Here is a 20,613-nt window from a genome sequence, read left to right on the forward strand (position 1 = left end):
ACTCGGAAATGTTCGGATTTTCCGAGCGTTAATCGACGAGAACGAAGAGGATTCGATGCGAAATTAAAAATACGCGGCAGCAAAGCTGGAGCGATGGGTTATCAACAATGGTGGATGAAAGAAGAAGACATTTGTCGTGGGCGATAGAGGCCTTCAGCTGCCGAGTAAATGGAAGATGACTTCGGTTTGGAAGCGTCTTCAACGTGTAGGGAAAAAGGCGTCGAAGTTCCAGTTTACTGCCTCGTATCAGTCGCTAACTGTTGAATGTGTGAGAGGAGGAAAATGGTAAGGAGCTAAGTGAAAGCTGAACGTACAGTAATGTTTTGGAGTAAAAATACGCCCTTTAAGCTATAAGACCGCATCTTGACACCTTCCCTTCTCTATAAATTGGAAATTTATTTATCACTTCAACCAAAACAAAAAATGATTTAATTTTTGAACGTCAACTACGATTTCAAAGGGTTTACAAATATATACATTACAAGATCAGATAAAATCAAAGTTTAAATTCTTTGAGGCATGAAAAGGCTTTCCAATTGATTTTCGGTTTCGATCTCCGGTCTGTGCTAAATAAGAATGTGATAATTTTTCTTCCTTCAAATTGATTAAGCTTCTGTTATAACACATATGGTATTTCGCTCTCATTGTAATTTATTTAATAGCTCGCGTCATGGTATTCATAACTATTTAAAATTATTTCAGTAAAATCAAGTGATTGCAGAACTTGAGATAATAAAATATCGATATCTCGATGGAAAAAATTAACGAATGAAACTGAAAGTTTATTTTAGCCTTCTTCGTTTTCAGCAACAGTATACTGTACATACTTTGTATTGTTTGAGTTAGAGTACGATTGTTTAGTAGCAAGCAATTAGCAAGTGTTGAATCAATACACATTCTGAATCATTTGTCAATTGATGTGTAATTATTGACACTCACATGTACGGACTTGTATCAAAAGATAAAATTTTAACATAGGTGTTCATGTAAATTTTTGATCCCAGAAAAAAATTCTTTGTTTTGTCTTGCATGATCAAGCAAACTACATACAAAATGTATCAGAATGGCTAATGTTTAGAGTTATGTTGTTTATCTGGGTTCATTCACTGACAAGGCCATTGTTTGTTGTATGCATGTGACAACACATTTTGATTGACACCATTTCCATCATTTAATCATGTGAGGATGAATTTTATTATTTTAGCTCAAGGTATGACCTCTGTTGGGATAGGAGGTCAAGATGAAGCAGATTATCCAGACTGGATCAAGAGATACAGTCAAAACCAATCAAGCATTCCAGCCACTAATTTGAAAGTGTCACACATTACATTTTCTTGCCATTCTGTTTACCATTCTTCTTTTCTACACTTCCATACAAATTGTAGCAAAAAAAAGCACAACATTTTGGTGCACTGAAGAGGCTAACAAGGCCAGTGAGAAAGAAAAACACAAAAATATGTTCAACCCAGGGTTTTTTGCACAAATTAAGGATATTTTAAAATTGTCACATGCCTGAAAACAAGCCAAATTGAGTTGTGGTTTAAAAGTTATTGAACTATTCATATTTTCTAGAATAAAATGTTGAACAATGATTTTGATGCTCTATCAAAGTTTCGTTAATGAATTAATAACTTGACTGTTGGTAGAATTGATTTGTTTTGACTGTAAGAATTTATACAGGAATGTGCATTAATTTTTTACTCAACTGAGATTGTGACTTAAAACAAGCGAATGTGTATAGAAAGGTGAATAGCTAGAACTAGGCTTGGAGAAATTCTGCTTGCAATTTGGCAAATTATGCCAAAATCATCTTTTTTGCTCAAAATTCTGCTCGGGAAACAATTCTGCTTGATTTCTGATTGGTAGAGCTGACTAATTAGACGTTCATTGTCTGTTATAAAATGGTAGTAAAGTTCAGGTATTCTCTCATTTCACTGTGTGTAACAAAAGGTTGAACTATTGTTAACTTCATACTTTACTTTGAAAATTTTTAGCTTCTAAGCCCCCCCCCCCCCCCTCCCCCTGCCTCTTACCTGCCACTTCTAACGGCCTTATGGGATGGGTATGGATATGTTCTGGAAGTGACAATTGGGTCAATAGTGGGCAAGGCATAATGACACTGAATTTTTTCTTTCAACTATATTCATGAATCCAGGCAGCCCAACAAACTTGTTGTGGTATGGACAAGAAGGAAGAGAAGAAAACTTACTAAGGTGAAAATCTATATTTAATATTTTTTATTTATTTACTTAATGAGATGAAAAAACAAATTAAACAAAATCAATAACTACCAAAATCTCAAAACAAACTTATTTTAAATGATTATAGCAAATACAGATAAGCAGAGAACATTGAATGGGGCCTAATAAGGAGGTGCTAGTACGGGGGATGCAATGGTGCTGTTAAATTCAGCCACCAAAAGAAACATGGCCTAAAAATGCTTGACAATTCAACATTAATTTTAGTAATAGATAACATTGCAGCTTTGTGAAATTCTGTTCTGTTATGAAGTCGTCTGAAATTTAAAATTCTTAACAGCATATGGCTACTAACTGACGAGGTCTTCTGACGATTCAACTAGTTTTTGTAGTCGTGTATATTAATTAAGTGTGTTGAAAGTAAATGCAAATGAGGTTTTCCCATATCATTATAACATTGCAGCTATTAGACAGTAATCAATATACCGGTATAATGGAGTTTTATTCTCCTCAAATGGTCCTTCTGGCCAAACAAAATTTGTCAAAGACCAAGCAACTGGTTACAGTTACAGCCTGTATGCATATCTTTTTATAAACCAACTGAACATATTGTAAGCCTGGGATGTTGTGTAGTGTACAAGTACGTACAAAATTAATTGGTTTTTATTGTTTGTTGACTAGCCAATGTCATGGCAGCCTGGAATCAGCAACCCGTTCCGTGGTATCATTGTTTGGCCCGAACCAGACCCTGTGGACATCAATGTTACCCTGTACAAGGTACATGTAGCTGTAACGTGTAGAAATAATGTTTTGATTCATGATCGATGAATCACAAGTGTTTATCCCTAATAAGGGACTTGTCTACATAATGGATGTATGATCAGACTGCACAGTGGTGCCTAACCTAATCATCCCGGGGGGGGGGGGGGGTACTCCCATAAATTTCGGATAGGGGTGTGCCGCCAAGGTTCTTAAACCCTTACCCTATTTAAGGATAAAAAGAGGCGAAAATTGATACCCTTTTTAAGGCCCCAAACCGAAAAATGACACCCTATTCAAGGGAAGGAGAAGCGCTCCGTGATGACCCAAATAGCGGCTAACCGCGCACGGCCAAACACAAATCTTTATAAAATCGCTTTACTAATACTTGAACGGGTATTTCAGTTTTAAGATACCGGTACCTTTTTTTCGTTTATCTGGGCGTTTATTAAAGCTGATAGAATATAGGTACCCTATCTAAGGATCACACCAGGAACAAAATGCCAAAAGGACCAAAACTGATACCCTATTTAAGGACCGAGAACCTCAAAAAACCATACCCTAACGGGCGGCACATACCTATATAGCCCATATATGGGAGTACCCCAACCAGGTGTTACATACATGTACATGTACATGTACCATATATTAGGCTATCAACTATTAGTTAAATAAAAACTCAATGTTGTGTTCTATAAGAAATCTGCAAATCTGATTGGTTCTCCCATTGCTTTCTATTCGCTGATCATTAAAACATGAACATGATTGTCTGTGACTTGTGTTGCTCTTTTAAGGGACAATTGTTCTTGGTTTTAGCTTAAAAGTACAACTTGTAGGTTTTGTACATGTACTACTAAAACAATAATATTAGACTACTTGCCCTTGTTATTGACAACATTGTAAAACAAATGATGATACTAATTATTATGGCTAAACTCAAGACCTACGGAGACCGGGTGTTCAGCACTGCTGCGCCAAGGCTGTGGAACAACCTGCCACTAAGCATCCGAAAATCGGCATCAGAAGACATTTTTAAGAAGAACCTAAAAACTTATCTTTTTAAAGAAGCCTATGACATTTAATTTTTATTTCTTATACATGTTTACTTTAAGTCCAGTTAAATAATCATGATATTTTTAGTTTTTAAATTTTTAACTTTTAAAACTTCACTCTCTGCATGTATAGATATTTTAGCTCAATAGATTAATTTAGTTAGGTATTTTTATATTTTATTTTTATTTTTAAGCATAGTGATTGTAAAGCGCTATGAAAGACTAGCTAAATAGCGCTATAGAAATGATTCTTATTTTATTATTATTATTTTTTTAATATTAAGGACTCCAAACCAGATAGTCAGTTTGAAGACAAAGAGTGGACCTTTGTTATTGAAGATGTAAGTTACCATTAATAATAATAATAGAACAATGAAATCTGTTTTAGCCCTGAGTTTATCCCCAGTGTACTAGGATTAAAGACAGCCGGAGGAGAAGTACACTTTTTGTATTGTGATGAAAACATGCAAGTCCTACTTCTGGGCTTGCAGGTAGACTAATAGCTAAAAGCTACAGCCATGCTGATTTTTTTGCTGAACTGCTCTTCCCATACATTCAGTTTAACGACTGCTGTCTACTGAGTCCAAAGCTGTGCTGTCAGAATAATTGCAGTGTGCCCAAAGGCACAGCTCCAGAGTCTATTAAGAAAGTTACTAAATAAATATATATGGGTTATTGACCAAGCGTGAGGTCAAGATGGCAGGATATTGGCCAAGTTCTTTTTTTCCGTGGTTATGGACCGAGACGAAGTCGAGGTCCATAACCACGCAGAAAAAGAACGAGGCCAATATCCTGCCATCTTGACCGAACAAGCTTGGTCAATAAAGGATTTATTATATGACTTTTTTTGAGTACTGAAAAGGAAGCCAGTTGCATGCACATTCAATGGCGCACGCTAAAATCATTTCATTGGTTTAAACGTTTAAGGTGGCTCGATACAGTTTTTTCTGGGCCATACTTTCAATTTGCAATTGGCCTTTAAACGATCTTCCATGACTCGGATCGATATGAAAATTACACCATATATTGATTTTAGATTGAAGTTTACTTTGATATATATTTTTAAGTAATCGATATTTCCATAGCAACGATAAACAGAAAACCGCTAATACAGTAAAACCTGATTTTCGCGTGAATCAGATTTGCCGCTTAAAAACTAATGCCAGCATCTTAAACTATGATGTACTGCAAATGAAATATTCAAGAATTAAAAAATTCTGTATGTTTGATTTCGAATAAATCACAAAAATGTTTCAGATTGTACTTTTGGTGTAGCGATAATAAATGAGCCGAGACACAAACACTACGTAGAGGAAGTAATCTCAAATAACGCCAAAGTGTGTATTTAAGTAATCTTTCGAAGTCGTGAAAGTTTTGTCGAGTTTCCAAAACGCGATTCTGAGAATTTGGTTTTTTCTTACGACCACTCGTATTGTAATTTTCAGATTATTTTCGGTTTTAAGCGCTTGTTGAAAAATCTATAAAACGGCTCGATAGATTTACTTGAAACTTTCGGCACGGAAGCTCGATTATGTTAAGATTTCAATCGCATAGTTTTATTATCGTTTACATTTAACGATAAAGTAGGCCTTCGAATGGACGAAAATCGTGCGTTACAAATCACGCTTTGCAAATTATGCTAAATAATTCAATTCTACTACATTCCACCGAGATTAGGTATTATGAATACATTCCGTTTGAATACATTTCGTTGAAGTCTTCTCAGGTTCTATTGTTTCCTTGGCACTATGATTTATCTTTTGCATGTTTTTATAATCCTTGAATTGTAACGCAATATTTTCATTTTCTCGAAGGCCTACTTTATCGTTTAGTTTGAAAACGTTCCAGTGAATCAATGCTAATAAAACTTTGCGATAAAATTCTTTACATAATCGAGCTTTCGTGCTGGAAGTTTAAAGAAAATCTATCAAGCCGTTTTATAGATTTTTCAACAAGCGCTTAAAACCGAAAATTATCTGAAAATTACAATATGAGTGGTCGTAAGAAAAAAACAAATTCTCATAATCGCGTTGTGGAAACTCGACAAAACTTTTACGACTTCGAAAGATTACTTTAATACACATTTTGGCGTCATTTGAGATTACTTCGTCTACGTAGTGTTTGTGTGTCAGCTCATTTATTATCGCTACGCAAAAAGTACAATCTGAAACATTTTTGCGATTTATTCGAAATCAAACATACAGAATGTTTTAATTCTTGAATATTTTATTTGCAGCACATCATGGTTTAGGATGCTGGTATTAGTTTTTAAGCGGCAAATCTGATTCACGCAAAAATCAGGTTTTACTGATTTGGCAGTTTTCTGTTTATCGTTGCCATGGAAATATCGATTACTTTAAAATATATATCAAAGTAAACTTTTATCTTAAAACAATATATGGTGTAATTTTCATATCGATCCGAGTCAGGGAAGATCGTTTAAAGGCCAATTGCAAATTGTAGGTATGGCCCAGAAAAAACTGTTTCGAGCCACCTTAATGAGTGACTGTCAAATTCTTGAATGAATCGAGACGAAGTAAAACGATGCGACAACAGCGAAATTCACCTCTTTTAACCTTCTAAAGGATATTTAAATGGCTTAAATTGCGAATCAACGTTGAGTTTGAAGCCTTAAAACAAGAATGTCCATTCCATCTGGCCGCCAGCTTTTGATTATTGGACGTTTTGTAGAGTATTTGCTTGCTTCTGGCGCTTTAGTGGTGCAAACCTGCCGTCATGATGTCATGAGCTGAATATTGAAATTGTGATTGATGAAGTGTTTGGGACTTACAAATTCACGAGAAAAGCTTGAACTTTCCTACATTATTGATTTAAATGTTCGACCCGACCTTATTCGACGTGAGCATTGGAGGCCTCGGTGAAAAGATGTTTTAAAAGTTTACAGTGCCTGGTTCGCCGTGCCGTCCGCTTTCTTTCATCAAGATTTCCATCAAGATTTACACAAACGACAAGTTTGCCAAATTCTTTATTCTTCAGGTATGTCACTGACTTCTCTCCCTTTTCCGCCGAACAAAACCGATATCATGGCTTCAAGTGGCTTTGCGTTTTAATTCTTGTATTAGCTGGTTGTTGTGGCAAATAAAATTCACGAAACTCGTTTAATAACATATGTTGTTTAATTAGTTTGTTCTCGTTCGCTTCAAGACCTATTTCTTTGTTATCGGACTCACTTTCGCTAGAAACAGACAGAAAATATTTGTTTTGTTTCGGAAAATGGTTTCGTAGCTCAATTTTAAGACGGAAAAGCTTTTTGTAGTAGCGTCGACGGAACTGAAAAGTTTTTTCGCTTGCGGGGACACAGCGGGCGATCCCGAGCGGTCAAGATGGCTCCATCTTGACCGCTCAGGTAGCCAATCAGAGCACGGGATTCGTTTCATCTTGACCGCTCACGGAGCTAGTCATATAATAAACTCAAATATTGACTGGAAACAAACATTACAGAAACAACCATGGATTTGCTATGTGAAGTACATGATTACATAGTAATTACATAGTACATAGAGCGGTTTTCACTTGAGTGTCGAAAGTAACTTGCGTTTGCTTTGGTTTTTCATTATGAAGTTCAGTGATTCGTTTAAAAATCTTGCCCCACATTCTCGACCAATCAGAACTAAAACCAAAACCAATCGTGACTCGCTCACACTCGTTTTCCTGCACTTTGCATAGGCTACATGTAATTACCTTGAATTTTGATTGGTTCACTAAATTGTCTGCATGTTTTGTGATTGGCCAGAGTAATTACTTTGGTTTGTGTTTTACGACACTCTATAGAAAACTGCAGCTCTAATTTGCATAATAATATTTGCATTGTACGGTACAAATATTGTTGTTACAATTACATGTAATAAGTGCATACACTTCCTGAATGTCCTTTTGGTGACTGCATAAATAAGGTTTGACTGTGCTAGACTGAATCTAAGTGATTTATGCATCTTTATTGATTAAAATCATAGGAGTCTCCAAATGGTAGAAGAAAGCCTATAGCCACAGGCAATATCAACATGGTTGATTATGTCAGTGTAGAAAGTCGCACCTTTGATGTCACACTGACCATGAAGGTTGCTAGTAAGAAATTAGTGTCAGCTTCCCTTGAATTCAACCTGACCTGTGTGTTGATCAAGGAAGGAATGGCCACGTAAGTATCAACCATTTATCTTTTGCACTGGTCCAGTTCAGTTCAATAGATCATGAAGTGTTTTCCTTAAGACGAAAGCTGTTAGCATGTCCTTGTTAGTTGAAGAATTATTTTTTGGTCAGGGATACTGTAATCTTCTGGATGCAAAAAGGCCAACTGCGCAAAGAAAAAATTGAAATTTAAGTCTCCTGAATTGCAGGAACCTAATAGGCTCCTTTTGCCTTGTTGTTGTTAGTGGCAAATTAGGTACTAAATAAATATATTTCTTGAGCTCTCCACTGATTGGTGGATATCAGCTGCTATTACATTGTTGTATATGCCCAGCAAAAATCACCTTCCAGTTATTGCACTCACACTTGTTGAATATGAGATGATAGCAAACTTGGTGAGATATGCCTCGTCGGCTCTTCCTCTAACATCACATATCCAATGCATGCTTGTCTCATTGTTACTGATATATGATGGGATTGAATTTGAATAAAATTTGGATTTTGTTTTTGTTGTTCTGTCCTCAGTGATGATGATATGATCAGTATCGGCAGCATGATGAGCTTGGGTGAAGGTTATTACTTGGATGATAATGATGACGACATGGAAGTTGCACCATCACCAAGGCCAACTCGACATAGACGGAACTTGTCACAGGGCAATGTTAAAGTACCAGGTACCGGTAATATATAATATTATTACATTAAATCAGACAGTTTTCAGTTGAAGCCAATATTTTGAGGGAAACATGGTTTGAAATTACAGGGTATGTTGTAGGATCCAAGTAATAAATCTTTGAACTTAGAAATCAAATTACTACTTCCAAGCACAACTGCAGTCCTCATTAATTCAATCAAAAAATCTTTTGCAAGGATTTTTTACAGGGTGAATAAAAATGTTGACAAGGATTTTTTTCCGGATTAGATTCAGAGCTGCACTTTATTTCTTACCATGTTTGGTTGCCACAAATTCTTCTAATTGTCTATAAGGTACCACTCAGTTTCTCCACAAGGCCTGGCATATTAAATGATTTGGTGCCCTTTGCTTTTGGGAGAACAAAATCAGACTCCCCTTGAACAAATGACAGGAACAATGCTTCCAGCCCCAAACAACAGCAACTACCACTGACACTAGTATAGTATATAGTATAGTATAGAGGAACAGTAGAAATACAAGCTGATATAAATGTATGAAAGCAGCTACACCACAGGCTCTGCGAGTATGACCTTTGCAGATGGGACTCCTCATTTAGATTATCAGTCAGCTAATTGAATGGTTCTTTTTTCCAAACAATCAATCTATCAATAAATTAAATAACGAAAAATACATTCATAAAACAGAATCAGGTTTGTAGCTAGCTGACAGATAATTTTGAATTCAATCAAAGCAGTGACCAAGGTGCAGGAAGCAGAAGATGGCCGCAGAAGTTTGACACCAAATGCATCTCCTATTCTTGCCACGAAACGCAGCAGAATAAGGTCCAAGTCTGCACTGGGAGAAAATACCAAGACACTGATTAGTGATGTTCAGAAAGAAGAGGGCATGAAAAGGTAAGATGGCAATATTTTTAATGTCATGCCCTAAAACTAGAACTTGTGTAGCTTGTAGGAACAGAAAATGTCCAAGGGCAAATGTCTAGATACACATTTTCGAAGCCAAAATTGTGGATCGAGGTTGTTAATAGTTATTGAGTTGGGATGAATACTGAACCTGCAAATTAAAGTAAAATTTGGTCCTGAAAACTGAGGGATATCATTGGATAGGTTTTTGTTGCATTATGTGGCATGAAGTAAATACCAATCATGCGCAACTAAAATTATTCAACAGGTCATAAAGATTTGGATGTTTGCACTCGTTAAGAATTGTATAAAGCTGGATTTGATGTTTTATTTTTTCTTTAAGGTTAAGCACTGGTTCAGATGTTTCTGCAGAAATCTCAGACAATGGCCAGGTACCTTTTATTAATTATGAAAAATAATGTCAAGTTTTGCATTGTAATGTTGTACATGTGGTTTGAATTTATCTTTGGTTTAAAATTTTTCAAACCAGTTTTACTTTTTACTGTCTCGTATTCGTTATTGATAATCTGAAACAAACGGAAATAATTAAATCAAATTGGTTTGAAAAATTTTAAATCAAAGGCAAATTTAAACCAAAACATACACATGCTACCATGTACATTGTATGTACACTGTATATACCTGATTGAAGAAATGTTGACCCGTGAAAAGCATAAACCATGAAAGATGCGACCCAAAATAATGTTTGCTGGGAAATAAATTATATCTGATGGTAAATTACAAGAAATGTCCAGTCAGCCCACCTGTTTTTGTTGTAATATGCTACTTGTGATCTTCTTTTGATAGTACTGAATCTATCTGCTAAGCCACATTCAGGTTTCTGCAGCTGTCAGTATGACATTCCTGGCGCTAGAGTGGCTGGCGTGCGCAAAGCAGTATTAAACAAATAATAATTGTAGAAAATGAAACTAAGTAAAAGTATGAAAAAGGTTCAACTCAGTATGTAATAATTATTTTAGGAAAGCTCCAAGGACAAGAATAAAATGGAAACTGAACTGATCAGTAAGTGGATTTAGTAATGTTTAATAAATGAGCAGCAGTGTTTTATCAAGTTTAAAACACGAGGCGCAGCCGAGTGTTTTAGACTTGATAAAACACGATAAAATCTTCTGATGTAGGTCAACGCATTCTTGCACTAATATTTAGATTTGGGGTTATTTTGGACTAGAAAAAGGGACGTAAAGTTTAGCCATGTCTTTATCAGATATAAAGACACTCATTAAACATTAATTTCTTTTGTATTTTCTTTATGAATTATTAATGAGTTTTTTAATTATGTATAATATGTACACAACAGAAAAGATGTACTGTAAAGTGAAAAAAAATCCTTGTAGTGTGTTTGTACAATGTTAGTAAGCCTGACGTAAAATCCAGTGCTTCAACGGGATTTGAACTCATGGCCTCTGTGTTACTGGCGAGATGTTCTTCTAAGACAATTGGGATATCGTATTGCCTGTTAAATAGTCTACTACGCAGATGCTGGTTGGGCTCGTCACACAATCTTTACGTCTACCTATATAGGAAGCTAATTAGGAAATAAAGTCATATTGTCTTGTATTGATAAGCCACCAAGTTCTTAGAACTACTGATGGTAACATTAAAAGAAGTTTCAGCCAATAATACTTTGAGGTTGGGATAGAAAAGGCTTAATAATGGCAGTTGCTGCTGTTACTCCTGAAGCTTACAACAGTTATTTCCTTTTTTATAAAAACAAACAAACAAACAAACAGTTGAACAGACAATGTTAGAATAGAAGTGGAGTAAAATACCTTTAACAGTTGGCAATCACAATTGATTATTTCTATCCTTTATTTTTATCTTGTAGAATGGGCAAGGACATGCACAAAAGGCTACCGTGGAGTAAAAGTTAAGAACATGACCACAAGCTGGAGAGATGGACTAGCATTCTGTGCAGTTCTACATCACTTTCATCCTGACAAAATGTGAGTCGATATATCAACAACAACCAAAAGACACTGCTGAAAGCACATGTTAGTGTACACGTGCACAAACTGCCTTTCGAAGGTTCGCTGCATGTGTCAAGACAACGTAGTAGTTCATGTACAGTTTGTATCTGAGTAACTTCCCACTGCCTTAACATTGAAGCCCATAAGGGACTGAAATATTTATGCGCGTTCACAGCTTTTAATAAACCATTATGTGTTTATAGTATTATTGTTATTTATTTTCGCGGGAACTTAATTTCGCGAAAATGGAACGGGAATATTTCGCGAGACTTAATTTTCGCGATTTGGCCAAAAATACCTAATTAGCATAAAAAATACAATAGAAATCACTTAAAATTAATTTTCGCGGGTCTTTAATTTCGCGATTTTTTGAAAATCGCAAAAATTAAGTCCCGCGAAAATAAGTAACAATACGACTAACTTGCATGTTGGTATTTGTGCGTTTTTGCAGTGACTTTACATCCCTTGACCCACACAAAATTAAAGATAACAATAAGCTGGTAAGTAAAGTGTTGTTTGCATTTCTTTGTAAGTGTTGTGAAATGCTGTCTTGTTGTTTGTCGGTTTCATCTGTGTTTGACTTTCTAAGTGGAACATGTTTATTATGCTGCAAAAAGTGGTTCCTACTGAAAGTCATTGGATGACTTTCTTTCAAGTTCAATATTGGCGTTAAATTATGTGTATAATATTAACAATGCTCTGTTATTTACTAGGCTTTTACCGCTTTTGAGAAGCTGGGTATCCCTCGCCTGTTGGACCCCACCCAGATGATGTTCTCCCCCGTGCCAGACAAGCTGTCTGTTATGACCTATGTGTTTCAGATCAAGACTCACTTTAGTCGACAGCAAGCACTACCTCGGAGTCCTTTGAGCCTGGAGTCGTCATCTGCGCCACGAAGGCTACCGCCTACCCCACAGGTAACGGTCACTGCTACTAAGGAGGAACCGGAAGATCAAGATGATGCCCACGTAGCAGACATTGATGACAGTGTCAGTAAGAAGCAGACCACTGCGAAAGGAAGTGAGGAAGGGTACAACCCATTTCTTGATGATGAAGAGGAGAATAAAGTGGATTCCGCCACGCCTGAGATAGCTGCAGATCATTCTGCTAGTAGGTTAGGTGGTTCAAAGGAAAGAAAAAGTAGTAGTGATCAAGAAGCTGTGACGAAGTCTTCAAGCGCAAGTGAAGAAGATAAACGACCAGAGCAGGAAAGTAGCGGCAAAAAAAATGATGTACTTGTAAAAAGTAAGATGAAACCACCACCTAAACCTCCAAGACTACACGAGAATACTAACAGTAGTCCTAGCGTCGATACGAGTTCAAAAACTAGCGATAAATTAACTAAGAAAGATGAATCGAAAGGGTATAATCCTTTTGATGAGGATGAAAGTGAAGAAGTTGTAGTAAGCAAGAAAGCTGTTCCTTCCTCGAAATCCACGAAGTCTAGCAAAGGATACAATCCTTTTGATGATGAAGATGACGATTCTCAAGAACAAAATTTAAATGACAATGAAACTAAATCAGGATATAATCCATTTGATGACGATGATGATACAGAAGACGTGACACAGACTGAAACGGTTGTAGATCAAAACTCTGCGAAAAAATCTATTGGTGTGATCAATAGAAGAGTGTCTTACCCGCACGATTTTAACCCCTTCGACGAGGACGATGATTTGCGATCGGCTGAAGCTGATGAAAGCTCACAAAGAACTGAATCTAAAGAAGGAAAAGTTGATAAGGAGGCCCCGTCGGCCTCAACGACGAAGAGTTACAATCCCTTTGATGATGATAATGTTGAAGGCGTGAGTGATGATGTTGGTGCGACGGACACAAGTCAATCGGATAGTTCAACAAGGAAATCGAGTACGGAAAGTAAAGGGAAAGTTAACAAAGCGGCTGAGTCTGGGGCAGCTTCTCCCTCTGGCGTAGCTGGCTTAGCAAAACCGACGGTAAGTTTGCAGCTTATTGTCGCTGTCTTAGCGCGCCTCTCATTTTGTAGCCACACGGAACAATCCAGGGAAGTTTGAGCTTAGTTACTCGTTCATAAGTGAGTGTCGAAAGAAATTCGCGTTTGCTTTGGTTTTGCTTTACTTCGCTCAGTGATTGGTTTAAAAAACTCGCGCCACTTTCTCCACCAATCAGAAGTAAAACCAAAATCATTCGTGACTCGCTCGAACACGTTTCCCCGCACTTATCACGCCCAGTTTTGATTGGTTCACTGAATTATACAAGTAGGTAAGTAAAACTTTATTTATACACGCTTGCCCCATCAGCTAGATAAGTACAAGAAAGCTGATTTCCACAACGGGCGTGTGGCTACAATAACATTAAAACTTTCTGCTTTGTGATTAGCCAGAGTGATAACTTTGGTTTTAGTTTAACTCCATCGAATATAGCTCTAATATCTTTCTTACAGGAGACACACAAAAAGAGACGAGCCCCACCCCCACCGGCAGTACGGTCATCGGATGATCCCTGGACTGCAAGACTTCCTGAAGATGCTACACCTGTGAGTATTCAACTGTAATCTCTAATACTCTTCATAGCACAGATTTCCGATGCCCTACGGTTTCCAACAGTACATTCTCGTTTACTAGTGTAATTAGGCAAGTCATGTTGTCGGAAGTTACCTGTGACTTCTGTAGGAGGAAACGATAAGGAGTTTGCAGTACAGCTTTACAAAGCGTAGAGTCAAACCTGGATAGAATATTATCGATGAAAAGAATAAATCTGGTAGAACCAGTCATTTCTCCATTACTGTAGTATGAACTCTGTCATGTGCATAACAAACATCGGATACACGTACAACAAGCGGATTTGTTCAACTAGTGTTGTTTCTTTAAATAAAATACAAATATAGAGCAGATTACCCAAGCAGATAGCCCCAAGCACTGAATTACCAGGGGTATGCCAGATTTCGGAACTTTTAATAAACGCCCGCCTGCACTAGAACCCAATGCACTTTCATAACGCAGGGACCGCGGAGAGGGAGGGGCGACAAAAAATATATAATAAATCAAGAAAAGAAACAAACGAAAAATTACCCAAACTGTTTCGTTTGTGGACGTCATATTATTAATTTTGTTTGTAAAGGACGAAAGTAGCAACAGTTACTTTTACCAAAATAGACTCGCCTTAAATTAGATACATGTGTACATAAAGAAGAAGTAATTGTAAATGCAGACAATTGACTCAGGTTTTCGATCTGAACAATTGGGTTAAGTTTATAATACGATATGGTTTGTTTTTGAGCTCATGCTAAAGGTAATCCATTTTGTAACAATGAAAGTGAAATAGTCTTTTCCGTTTTCATTCGTTCTGGTTACATGTCAGTTGCTAGTACTTCAACATGGCGCGAAAAGGTTCGTGTCTTAATGTAAGGTTTAATGGGTCAGTGAGTTGTTACATCGAACGTTTTGTGGAGAAACGTCTCTCTATCGCAACGTTTTGTCGTTTTAAGCAATACTTTTACAATTTTTTTTTCGAACGCTGAACGTTTCATCTTTTAATTTTAAATGCATTTTTCTGTATGTAAGAAAAATTAAAACCATTTTTTTTTTCCTGTGGAGCACTTCCCCCCCCCCCCCCCTTGCCTAGTTGGCTCACGCTTCCGCGTTCCAGTTTTAGCCCCCCCCCCCCTCCCCCACTCAAAATCTTCCTACACGGTCCCTGAAACGAGACTCGTATTCAGTTGAAAAAAAATCTTTAGCTGTCGATTAAGAGTTTAAAAGCAACCCTTGACAATATGTATTCTAACAGAGACGTCGGCGATCGACGAAGGCAACAACACCAAAGACTGGTGAACAAGCAAGCCCTCAAACCTCCCCCGCTAAAAGGGGTCCAAAGAGAGCTGCCCCTGCTCCACCGAGACGGCCACCCCTTATCCCAAGTTTCGACGAGTGGAAGAGCGGTGCATCAACAGAAACAGCCGCCACCGGTGATAACGACAAACCAGCGGCTAGCTCTGTTGCAGAAAGCTCGCCAAGTAGAAAAATATCTCCCGATACAGGTGACCAAAATCAAAAATCTGACAATGACAGTGGCAGTCAATCTCCAGTGACGGCAAACAAAGTTTCCAGTGGTGACGGAGGTAATCAGGCAGATATTAAGCTGCTTGCGCGCCAAGTACTTATGGACGCTCGCAAGAAGGCTGGGGCCAGCGGTGCGTTACCTAGGGAACGAGTGGCGGAGATCACCAAAACCTCCAAAGGACCAACCGCTGATAAGGCGACCACAGGCTCAATCGAAGGCGAGGCTGGTGCGGAAGAGATGAAGGTAACGAGATAGCTTACGAGAAGACTCTCCGGCTGGTAGTTATATAGTTTCTAGTTTATTTTATTGCGTTGTGTTCTCTATATAAAATGGATTCAAATTTATTTCTTTTATGACCTTCTGTTAGGTTGACGATCCGGAGGTTTTGAGAAAGAAGGAAAAGCTTAGACTAAGAAAGGTTAGTTTGTGTTCTGTCGACTGAAAAACAACAAAATGTGGACACAATTTTTATTTTCCTTCGTACTTGTAGTCATGCATGAAAGTAAAAGAAGTGCAGTGATTGGTTATGCAGCAATAAAATGCATGCAATAGACTATTAGTTACTCGTGAAACGCTCGTAGGTGCGTGAGCGATGAGAATCGACGGTCTTAGCTTGTACAAACGGGGATGTTCCACTTTAGCTTAGGCTTTGTATAGCCGCTCAATTTCCTAGCCAATTTTTCTTGAGGAGAGTGAGCAGCTGTACACAGGCTACATTAGCTCGTCAAGCAGTCATTATTAAGTTTTTGAAGGTCAGATTGTGCGATGGCAAATAGGAGGACTTCATCAACAGAAGGGAGAAAGCGAGAACTGAACTGTTGTATTTTGTTTTCTGTCTACAGGAAGAACTCCAAAGAAGGAAAAAGGCCGCCGAGAAAGCGCACATTATGGTACAAAATGCCATTGCAAAAGAGAAGGCTCAAAGGGCGACCACTTCACCAAAACAAACCAGAACAGAGCGAAAAACTCAAGAAGGCGCCAGTGATGCGCCTAACCCTGACGCTACCAACAGCGATCAGAAACCAGTTGGAAAAAAGAATTTACAGCATCGGCCATTAAAACTAAAAGATAAAGAAAATGACTTGCAAAAACGCAAATTATCGGCAGAGAAAGACGCGAAATCGCCGCCTGACAAAGGAGGCTTTAAAGAAAGTGAAGAACTGCAGCGAATCAGACAGATTTTGAACCAAGGAAAGAAGGAGAAAAAACCGAGTACTTCTGAAAATGTCGATAAAGAGACGGACGCAGTTCAAGCGCGAAGTCCCGGGACTTCGCAGGAAGACAAAAGGAAAATGTCTGACGATAAATCTTCAAAATATACGGCTGTTAATGGGGTGAAAGGAAGTCCAACCCCTACACCATCAGCCCGGCCAAAAGTGCGCGGCCCCAATGCGGGTCTGCATGATTATGTCGAGAGTAGGAAAATGAACTTTGAGGTGTTTGAGGTTCCACCGGCTCAGCCGCAACAGAATGATGAGCAAGGCAACGTGGAAACAGCAAAAGGTAAGAAAAAAAAACTGATTAACTTGATTATGTCCAGTGAATGTTTACTGACGCTAATTTACATAGCGGCATGCACTTGTCATGAACTTAATGTATAAAGAGACATTCCATATTAAGGTGACTCGATCGAAATAAATGACGTGCTGTATGCCGGTCAAAAATTCCTAATAACTTCACCATTTCTGACTCGATTTCCCTGAAACTTTCGCATTTTACTCGAAATTTCTCAAAGAATAATACGCACGTCAATATGTCGATGTATAATGATCGCGAGTTTTGCTAGCCTGCGAATACAGCCGCCTCTCATTCGCGTCCCGCAACGAAGAGCGCTCTTCGTTGCGGGACGCGAATGAGAGGCGGCTGTATTCGCAGGCTAGAGTTTTGCGCGATGTTAACTTTATTAAACACACCAATTTGGATAAAACTGCTATTTACAGAAAACTGAGCGCTAAGATTTCGTTTAAACTACTGCAATTATCTCATTATAACATCTTATTATGACTCTCTAAGTTTCCGAAAAATCGTCGGAACAGAAACCTCGATACAATTTGATCATCAAAATATTAATCTCGGGCAAACTTCGAGGCTTGGAACGCTCCAGCGCTTCCACATTTCGCCCAAAAGTACCATAACCGAAGACAAAGAAAGTTCAATGCATCAGTTTTGACGGCTCCAAATCACATTCGGCTATTTGCAACGAAGAAAAAGTTTGAGCAAATATTATAAAACTCACCATTTGCGTCAAAATGTAGGAAGGTCGCCAAATTTACGTTTTTCTAAATTACATGAAAACTAACCGTACGAATTGCTTAAAAGAACCGGAACATTAGATTGAACATCTTACACAAACTTTACGCTGCTTTACGTTTCTGGAGCTGCCTTGATTTGGATGAAATAATGTTTTAAAAAGAAGCACTGCTCCAACTCTCTTGTGAACACGGCCATGTTGTTGTTTGGATTCTACAACTAACGCTATGCAAATTTCCTTGAAATTGCACATGGATAAGGGGGGTGCATTGACAGTGTTCGGTTGCTTCATGTTCTGATGTCAGAGGTGTCCTTAATTTATGCTGCGTGAAATTTGAAAAGGGTTGGTACTAAAACTGAAATTAAGACATTGTAGTCTGTGTATTGTAATTCAAATAACGCCGTCTTATGGCGTAAAATGCACCCCCTTATCTAGGTGTAAATTCTTCAAATTCTCACCAAACCCAAGGCAATTTGCATAGCGTCAACTGAAGAATTCAAACAACAACATGGCCGTGTTTAAAAGAGAGTTGGAGCAGTGCTTCACTTTAAAACATTATTTCATCCAAATCAAGGCAGCTGCAGAAACGTAAAGTAGCACAAAGTTTGTGTAAGATGTTCAATTTAATGTTCCGGTTCTTTTAAGCAATTCGTACGGTTAGTTTTCATGTAATTTAAAAAAACGTAAATTTGGAAACCTTACTACATTTTGACGCAAATGGTGAGTTTTATAATATTTGCTCAAACTTTTTCATCGTTGCAAATAGCCGAATGCGATTTGGAGCTAACAAAACTGATGCACTGAACTTTCTTTGTCTTCGGTTATGGTACTTTTGGGTGAAATGTTGAAGTGCTGGAGCGTTCCAAGTCTCGAAGTTTGCCCGAGATTAATATTTTGATGATCAAATTGTATCGAGGTTTCTGTTCCGACGATTTTTCGGAAACTTAGAGAGTCATAATAAGATGTTATAATAAGATTATTGCAGTAGTTTAAACGAAATCTTAGCGCTCAGTTTTCTGTAAATAGCAGTTTTATCCAAATAGGTGTGTTCAATAAAAGTAACATCGCGCAAAACTCGTAATCATTACATCGACATATTGACGTGCGTGTTAATCTACGATAAATTTCGAGGAAAATGCGAAAGTTTCAGGGAAATCGAGTCAGAAATGGCGAAGTTATTAGAAATTTTTGACCGGCATACAGCACGTCATTTATTTCGATCGAGTCACTTTAAGCGTCTAAGCAGAGAATTATGTCTTTTCTATCGATTTTGACCGCTGTCGTTTCCTTTCGAATCATTTTCAAATTTCGCCAGTTCTGTTATCTAATTTTGAAAAAGATGAATCTAAGGGATATTGCATTTTCTAGCAATCGGATTGGTGCCCCTGCCTGTGCTAGATATAATCCGCAAGTATCGTCTCCGCAGGAACAGGGGAAATCTTGCGCCCTGTCCCTGTTAATTCGACGAGTGGAGAGTACATGTGTGTTCCCAGGCGAAGCAGTAGCGTTCGAGTTAAACTATAGGAATCGCGAAAACGAAGACATTTGATACTTGTGAATCTACGTGAAAAGTCCCTATATTGTTGTTAAAAGCAATCAAGCAATATCAGAATTTGGTACATTTTCACCCTTTTTCTTACTTTTAATAAAATGATTGCAGGGAATTAAGTCACATGTAAGGCGAGGTAAGATAATTTATTTCACGTCAAATACACGGCGAGTGGTTTCTCAATCTCCCAAGCCAGATTTAAGTGTCTGACAAGCTAGATAATAAAAATAAATGAATTCATATTAAAAAGAATTAAAAACTACATCTTAAAAATACCATATACTTTTTTTTAAAAAAAAAAACACGTGTTAAAAATACAATATTAAAAACGATTAAAGGTACAAAATGTCTGTAATTGTTTATTTCCCTTTCGCAGATGACACAACAGATGGTCAAACCAAGGTATGTTTTAAACTGACTGTGTCAGTTTTTCGCGATATTTCCACAATTTATATTTCTTGCATGGCAAGGTCGTTTCGTGTTTTATTGTCGTTTGGAGAAACATTTATTCCCCAGTCTCCTCCGTCACTCACCCCATTCCCCTTGCACGCCCTGTTTGCTTTATTTTCGATTCCGGGATTTTTTGGGGTTGGAAAATTTGGCAAGTATTTTTTTGGGTGACTTGATTTAGATAGAGGATTTTTTTGGGTATTAAATACGAACTAAAGTGCCTTGGCACGGCCTTGGCGTATTAATGGTATCATGAATAAACAAAACGAGTGTTCTTTGTGTTATGTTATTGCCCCTCCTGGCAATTTAGGGGTAATTTGACAAGGGAATTTTTGGGGGGATTTTTTTGGGTCCTGAGTTTTGCCTCCATTCGATCATCCCCGTCATTTACAAGCCGGAGTACGCCCCCCCCCCCCCCCCCCCCCCCTGGGGAAAATTGATGCCGGCCGACCATTTCGCTGTTATATTTGTAGGCCAATGCAATGGTTTTCCTACCTACAATATGTATATCCTCATTTTGTTTCGTTGTTTATAACCTTAACTTTGTATTCTTGTGTAGAATGAAGACTCAACGATAGACGGTGAAAATCAAGATTCCGAAGACCAAACAGGAGTAAGATACAGTCCA

At 37.8% G+C, this 20,613-nt stretch overlaps 2 protein-coding genes across 2 annotated transcripts in view; both read left to right on the forward strand.

The window, feature by feature from the left end:
- LOC144631045 (uncharacterized) overlaps positions 1 to 20,613 on the forward strand; it is a 195,927-nt gene that overhangs the window by 21,251 nt on the left and 154,063 nt on the right. The window lies entirely within an intron of this gene.
- Positions 5 to 20,613, forward strand: LOC144647046 (uncharacterized; the record flags this gene model as incomplete). The annotated part of the gene is made up of 18 exons (XM_078506790.1): positions 5 to 285; positions 2,156 to 2,213; positions 2,880 to 2,975; positions 4,294 to 4,350; positions 7,984 to 8,165; positions 8,681 to 8,829; positions 9,541 to 9,703; positions 10,056 to 10,104; positions 10,693 to 10,735; positions 11,559 to 11,676; positions 12,152 to 12,200; positions 12,414 to 13,652; positions 14,120 to 14,212; positions 15,463 to 15,978; positions 16,103 to 16,153; positions 16,578 to 17,238; positions 19,912 to 19,937; positions 20,545 to 20,613. Coding segments are annotated over exons 1-18 (3,729 nt in total), but the record flags the coding sequence as incomplete, so codon positions are not given.

This window comes from Oculina patagonica, chromosome 1, assembly GCF_052425735.1.
Source record: "Oculina patagonica isolate OP01 chromosome 1, crgOcupat, whole genome shotgun sequence".
Classification (NCBI taxonomy): Eukaryota; Metazoa; Cnidaria; class Anthozoa; order Scleractinia; family Oculinidae; genus Oculina; species Oculina patagonica.